This window comes from Centruroides sculpturatus, unplaced genomic scaffold, assembly GCF_000671375.1.
Source record: "Centruroides sculpturatus isolate CEXI.00-Female unplaced genomic scaffold, Cexi_2.0 scaffold1752, whole genome shotgun sequence".
Lineage (NCBI taxonomy): Eukaryota > Metazoa > Arthropoda > Arachnida > Scorpiones > Buthidae > Centruroides > Centruroides sculpturatus.
This window is the reverse complement of record NW_019385939.1, coordinates 125,678-133,807: the sequence shown is the minus strand read 5'-3', so window position 1 is coordinate 133,807 and position 8,130 is coordinate 125,678. Positions and strand designations below refer to the sequence as shown.

Here is an 8,130-nt window from a genome sequence, read left to right as displayed (position 1 = left end):
ATTGTATTGAATATATTAAATAATTGTAACCATAGCGTAAAATATTCTTAAACAATTCACCTTGTCTAGATATTACTGCAAACAGCAGAAAATTCAATAGTAACAAACAAAACATATAAATAAAGTAAGTAGCCTAAATTCATGTAATGTCACTTTACTGGAGGGATATAAATAGATGAGAATAAATCCCCAATTTAGGATGTACACTACGTTAGGTAATGTATAGAGCTAATGCTAATATTGTTTTTTGAATTTTTAAAATATTAATGTTTGATAATTGTTAATTGTTCAATAATAATACTTATAAAATTGAATAAATTATACAATGACAATTATTAAACTTATCATTATTGGTATTAATAATGTATGTAGCAATCACATAAGTGTCAATCTCTATTAAAAAGTCTAGATCTAATAAACACTCAAGTAAAGTTTAGATCTGTTAGGGCACTTTCAGGAAATATCTATATGTGCAAGTACAGCTAAACTTTAGAATATGATCTAAATGTATAAAATACAGGCTAAAATTTGGACTTTTCATTTTATTGTTGATATATACTATTACTAATATAAAAACCCTCATCTGTGTGTGTGTGAATTCCTTATAACTGCTGTAATTTTTGTCCAATCCAGATGAAATTTTCGTTATATTCATTTTATGTTCTGACAGAAAGTACAGATGATTTATTTTGTGGAAATATTAGCTATAGAATAAATGTTTTATCAATTTTGGATCGGTGATCGCACTTACATTGCAGTGATGTCAGTGATCTCGTTTAGTTCGTGCTTGATGAGGGAATTTCCCTTCAGTTGCATTTTAAAATATTTTTTAAAATGGCATATTTTAAACTTACTTCATTAAATTTAAACTTTAGAAAAAGATAGATGCATCGTGTCACTTCTAAAATACATTTTAAAAAAATCCATAGTGACCATGTGACATTCTATTATCAAATCGGAAGTAACTATCTAATCAGCCCATTATTTAGGAAGTGTTATTACTCATTTAACTAACATACTGTACATAAGATTCATCTTTGTTTTATCAACATGGAATAAAAAAGACTCGTTATTTAGTCCAAAAAATGCTTAGGAGAAAGTGTAAGAGTAAAATTGATCAGATTAATTCTAGATCTAAAAGAATAAGAACAAAAGAGACTCCAGAATGCCACAAAGTCTGAGTTGAGTAACATCGAATAAGAATGGTTTTGTCAAAAGCTGCAGAAACATCATCACGTCAAGCTCAACTTGAAGCTCTTCTCAATTCTTCGATCTCTACTTTCTCATTAAAAGCATTCCGTCATGCTTGACGGGGAAATTTCTAGTACAGTATAGTTAATATTCAGTACCACAATCAGAAATCAGATGTTATCTGATCTTTTTATTACAATATATTATTCTACATCAGACATTTGGATTTGTCATGTTCTGAGCTAATTTCAGTTTCTGCTGATAGCAAAAGTGATTGTATTTGTTATCAGGATGAAATGCCAAAATACAGACATTTCCTAACAAATCTGGTATATTTGTTACTAATATTAATAAATTTAAATTAAAATTTATTCTCTCGGATAAGTATACAAACCAAATATTCTGTTTGTTCTTCATTCTGAATCCAGTGCACACCTGTTATTAGTTCACGATGTGCCTGTAAGTCCACCAACTGCATATCGTCATCTTTGCCAATATCCCATATAACAATTTCACCTTAAAATATTTAAAAAACAAATAATGATCTCTATTCATATTAAATATTTTTCTACAATTTATATTCTTACCATTAAACTTTCCAGCAGCCAAAACAGCAGGTTTTTCTGGATGGAATGCTATTGCTGTGACACAAGAATCAGTTTCAATTGTCAGATTAGGCTTATTTGGAACAAAATCTTTTCTTTGAACATTCCAAATTGCGACATTAGATTCGTGACTGCACCAGTCGGAATGAGATGTAGCACCATANGCAAGCATGTTTGGCAGTACCTATGTATGCGAACAAGTGTTTTCGCTTATGAATTTAAACAAGTGCAAAACACGGAACAGGTTAACCAAAGAGAATTTGGAAAATCTGGTTGTTTCAACATCTGCCATTACACCAGACATCAAGAAGATTGCTGCCAGCATCCAATCTCAGCCATCTCATTAATCGCTTGGAGGTCCGGCCCCCAGTCAGTAAACTTAACCCTAATTTGGCCCTTCTTCACAAAAGGTTGTGCATCCCTGCATAAAGGAACCAATCTACCTCTAGAAATTTCCGACTTTCTCAAAGGCTCCATCTGCCCCTGGGTATGCAAATTTATACTTTAAACCAAAACAGAATTTGACATTTCAAAGTAATTTTTCACTCTACTTGGAATTATATGAAGTTTGAAAGAAGCAGTTAAGTTTTAAAATCATTTGTTAACTTTTAATGAAACTAAAAACAATCTATTAAAAATATAAGTTTAACTTGCAGATTATTATGGGATATAGTAAAGCCAATTTTTACAATATAAATATCAAACTGTTCTAAAACTAGGCAGAGAGATCAAAACTCAGGCATTTCTATAATTATACCCTAGCTGTTACATCATAACAGACAAACAATATTCAAGAATTACATATTAATAATTACCAGTTATCTATCTGACTGTTCTGGAGAAAATTTTTGAATTGAAATCATGTGACTTCCAGTCCAAACCAGTAGTTTATATATAATTAATTCTCCTAATTTCTGGTCTTGACTTTTATCTATCTAACTCAATTCTTGAGATTATGAGAGAACAGACAGATGGATGCTAGTGGGAATTTACAAGTCTGCAATTTTGAAATTTTAGCCCAATATATATTATTAAATCTTCAACTTATGTAACTTTTAATTATTTAGCAGGTCATTTTAATATCAGAGTCAATAAAATTAGATTTTTCACCTACTGTATTCTTAGTTTCTTACCTTGCTTAATGTTATCAATGTAGGTGAGCCCCATTAATGTAAAGCAGAATATGCTTAATGTGAATACATTAAGCATATTCTTCTTTACATTAATTATTATAACATTTACTGTACATGTTAAAAAGGATATGCAACAGCTAAGACAGTTCCAGTTGAATTCCACGAAGCATCTAAACACTGAAACTGAAAAAAAGCTAAAAATTCAATAATGAGTTAAATAATAATACATTTTTTTTATTAACTCTCAAAAATTCTGCCATCAACCAAATACAGTCGATTCTGTTTAATTGGACCACCGGTTAATCGGAGCAGCTGCTTTATTGGGCCAAATCCCAAAGAACAGTAACCAAACTAATAAATTAATACATAATTTAATCGCTTAATTGGGGCAGTAGCAGAAAAGAAATTTAAAAAGTTTTGATATGTTTTAGGGATCTTTTGAAAATATGTAGACACTACATACACTAATGTCATGTAGGCCTAATGATTGGCAGAGACAAAATGATTTTATCTTTCACTCGGCAGTTCAGTTTTTCTGGAGGGGGGTCACCATAGCGGAAATATAACAGGGGGATCCCATCTGAGATGGACCAGAATGCGAGCTACTGACCTTACTCTGGACTGGACCAGACAATCCATTTAAAAGTGAAGGGGCAAAGATCCCTGGACAAGTTTTCAAGGTCTCTCTACTGAGTTGGAAGACAGCTAGTGTTTCCTCGAAAAGTATTGTGTGCATAATTATGTCTAGATTCAAACAGCAGCCATCCGATCGTTGAGACCAGCATCCGGAGCTGAAAGATTTTATGGACACTCGTGCCGAAGTGGCCCATCTCCAAGTAAAGGAAACTGTGCTCAAAGGAAGACCGAAAAATGACTTTTGGATGAACCCTTTCCTTTCTCCCTTTTTAGTTAGAAAAATCATTCGATCAGGAACGAATCAAACAGTCAACCCTTGTGTACGTCACTACTAATATTTGGCAACACTAGCGTGATGAGAATCAGTTATCTATCATTGTGAGTCTGCCAAATTTACAGTACAAATATTTTATGTATTTTGGTTTAATAAAGCATTAAAATAGGTACCTAATTATTATTTTTACCTACGTATTACATATTTTATTTTAGAATTTATTATTAGCTCATTTAATTGGGACTTCTGCTTAATTGGGCCAAAATGCATTGATTACTCCCAACGTGTTCCAATTAAGCAGAATCGACTGTATATGATAAATTTTAAAAGCTCTTAAGTAATCTACATAATATTCATCTACAGAAATTATGAAGCAAGCAATTTCATTGAAAATTTCTATCACATACATATACGTTCATATATATTGTATATCAAAGTATCAAAATAATAATTAATAAATGCTACTAAAAATATTCATACGTAATAATTCTTTCAATAGTTCTACATTTTATTTCAATTGATTTTACGAAAACACAAATTTAACTTACTTCCGAAGGAATTTTGTACGTAAGTGTATAAATAATACGAGTCGAACTCTGTTCTTCGTCTCTTAACAATCTATAGTTATCAAAAGCATTTGTGTGAGAATTCTTTTCTAAATATTTACAAACTACAGGAGCTACTCTCTGAAGAAAACCACTTAATGAATCATAATCAATATCGACTTCTTTCAACCGTTTGATCGTACAAGGATCGGTTTGAACCTAAAAAAATATAAAAATTATGTGAAATACAATATTTTTGAAATCGTAAAAATTTTGTTTTAATTAATATAATCTCAGAAATTTTTTTACAAAATATAATAGATCTTATTAATTACCATAACACTATTCATTTCTTTAGTTTGAGTCATTGATTCTACAGATGAAATGGGATTAGTCTGAATTCCGTTTTCACTTATTGTTCTAAATAAAACAAAAATCTTATCATAAGTATTCCTCATTTGATCATGTTAATTTTATTTACAAACATTTATATTAAAATTACACAATAATTGAAAAGAAAGAAGTTATCTTTCATAAAAATTAAAATATAATTCTTTTACATTTTATTCAACTTAATAAACCTATACAAAATTAGAAAATTTTAAATTACAAATTACAAAGTTATAAATTAAATTACAAAAAATGTAATTTAATTTATAACTTTATATACAATTTAAAGATTTCTTCTATGCTCTTTCCTTTGTTTTCATCAACCCAACCCCAATTAAATGTTTGTTTATATTTCTATAAAGTCCAAACACTATTATCAAATAAATTATTGTTCTTCACTGACCACTTGATAATTGTATTAATTCCACATGTTAACAAAGAATATAACCTTTTTCTCAAAATACAACTGCAAAATTCCATGAAATGTGAATGTCACTAATTCTAAAGTAGCCACTGAATAGCCAATATTTTTGAATTAAAATTTAACTACAAATATAAATAATCACTATTGGTACATAGTTAGTATGTATATGAATTTGCACATATATTAAGTTGTAATATACATGTAATCAGAGATGTAGTAATGCATCGGCAACAGGGCAAATACCAAAGGCACAAGCACAAGGAGCACGAGGGCACTGAGTGCCCTGCAAACATATTATTTATATTAAAAAAACTAATGCATCGCCAAGGGCACCAAAAACATTGCTACAGCTCTGCATGTAATAATAAGACATTGTCTGGTAGTAAGTTTTTATATTTTTTGTAATACAGACATTATTTTGTTAGATTGTATTGTAAATTTTCTTTTGTTCTGAATGTGTTAAAAGATTTTTAATAGATTAATTTGTAGTAATGTGTTACGAGTTGTGAATAACTCACCCCAGAGTCCGTAAAACTCGTCATTTTTGATAAATTGTCACCTTCCAGTCCACATTAAGTAAAGTTTGTGGGGCTTACTGTATTTTGTAAAATTAAATTTCCAATTGCACAAAATAAAATTTAGAATTTTAACAATGTTTCATGCCTAAACTAACGATCTTATTCTTAAATACCAATTGTTTGAGCAAATATTAGTGTTTTAAAATTGTTATTTTCTGAATTTTTAGATTTCTAACATTTAAAAACGTAACATATGTGATTTAACAACTTACCAAGTTATCGCCTGATCAAATTTATGAGTCTGTCTAAATTGGTATATACTTATTTAGAATCAAACATTCAAATTGAATAAATTTCCCTACAAAGTTTAAATCGCATATTAGCATTTTCATTGCTGATAGTAACCATTTAATCAATGTATTGACTATTTTCATTCCAAAGTAAGATACAAATGAAAAATGAGAAAACCTAAAGATTTTGTTGATAAGAAAAAAGGTACTCATCATAAAGACTAGAAAAAATCAGAAATTGTGAAAGAATTTAATATTCTCTTTCTCTCTGAATATCTGAAAAACAAGAAGACCCAAGAAATAACTTCACAACAAATTAGACTAGAAAGTAATACTAATAAAAACCTCATTCAACTTAGAGCCATTTTTGTTTCCATTATTATTTAATGATAAACAAAAGTTTAAAGACAAACGTTTTCGATCTAGTCGAGATCTTCCTCGGGTCTAAGTCAAATGTAATGCGTTTCGAAATGTTAACGTATTTTGAAAAAATGAAAATCCTGATGTTAATAACTTCAATGGAAAAATAAAAATCAATCAATCAAATCATTTTTCAATGTTTTCAAATATAAAAATTTTAAAAGTTTGAAAAATAAATGATTTAGAATGGTTGTTCCTTACAACGATGCATGCTCCTAAAATATTTATTTCTGCATTAGAAAATATCATATTATTCAATAATAATCCAAAAATAATTTACATTCGACCTCCCTATAACACTGTTGATAATTCCGTTTTATATGAATTCCACGTTGTACGAGTCACTTAGATGTTACAAATACGTAAGCCGTTCACAGCCCGGCACACGTATTTGTGAAATCTAAGTGACTCGTACAACGTGGAATTCATAAAAAACGGAATTATAAACAGTGTTATAGGGGAATCGACTGGGTTAAAGTCCAGATACGTATACCGTCATGGCAGCTCATCTCTGATTCCAGCAAACAGTGGGGACGCACGTTCTAACCTATTCAAACCTATTCAAATAATTTGGTTGGTAATAATTATGGTAATTTATTAGAATAGATTAGGTTAGGTTAGAACGTGCGTCCCCACTGTTTCCTTTCTTTTGTTTGCTGGAATCAGAGATGAGCCGCCATGACGGTGCACGCATCTGGACTTTAACCATCGACTGTATATACATTTAGAATAATAATACAAACCTTTCTGTTTTCCACGATGATGGAAAATCCGAACTCTGTCCTTCACCGTCTTGAAACATCTTTCTTTCTGATGTTAATTCAAGCAATTCTTTTATATTTTAATAGCAAAAAAGACCATCCTTCTCACTAACTGCTTCTAATCAATAAAACCGGCATGGGAGTCGCCATCTTGGTTTACAATACAGCAGCGCCACCTAAAGTATAATATAATAATAATATTATTAAATATCTTTTCTGAATAACACTGTAATAAGATATATGTATATATATATATATATATATAGTATGTATATAATAATATAATATTATTATATAAAATCAGTCTATCATCAGCCGGCTGCTACATTAAGGATGTGAAGAATTCGTGATAAGCACGCGAAAATCTTTACGGTGAAAAATTAAAAAAAACTATTTGATATTATCTGTAGTCTTTCCCAAAATAAGAATGAAATTAATGTTAAAAAATAAGCATAACCATTAACTTAGCCCGAGGAGGAACGATAATCTCCCTTCGTTTAAAATTCAGCCCGTAGCGGACACCGAGCGAATTACTCGCGCCATATTGTGGAATCCGTGAGAATATACTACAGTTTTTACGTTTTTAACTACTGTAGCCCGAAATTTTTGTTATAGCTACTTGCTCGGCGTATGATTGCGATGCTGTAGCATTTTGTAACCCTCATTTGCATCAACAGCATTTGCAGAGTTGTGAAGCAATTTTAGAATTTATCCAAGTGATGAATATATTGTTTGATATGCTCAATTCAAAAAATAAGTAGACTTGGTTGAAAGATCCTTTAAATGTCAACAAGAATGAAAATATTCTTGAATAAAGCAAATGAATATATTGGTAACTTGAAAATAGGTCCAGATGGGAAAGATTTAATTCATTATTACGTTCCATTGAGAATGCGCCAATATGCAAAACAAGAAATCATTTGCTTGAGTTGGAAAGCAAGAA

General features: G+C 30.2%; 1 protein-coding gene across 1 annotated transcript; it reads right to left on the bottom strand.

Moving 5' to 3' along the window:
* Positions 1-1,550: 1,550 nt before the first annotated feature.
* LOC111612709 (WD repeat-containing protein 34-like) lies at positions 1,551-7,363 on the bottom strand. The gene is made up of 6 exons (XM_023353950.1): positions 7,170-7,363; positions 4,720-4,804; positions 4,388-4,603; positions 3,064-3,112; positions 1,779-1,964; positions 1,551-1,707 (listed from the first exon to the last, which is right to left on the bottom strand). The coding sequence occupies exons 1-6, from the start codon at positions 7,226-7,228 to the stop codon at positions 1,553-1,555; spliced, it is 750 nt and encodes a 249-aa protein (XP_023209718.1). The 5' UTR covers positions 7,229-7,363; the 3' UTR covers positions 1,551-1,552.
* Between the last annotated feature and the right edge of the window lie 767 nt (positions 7,364-8,130).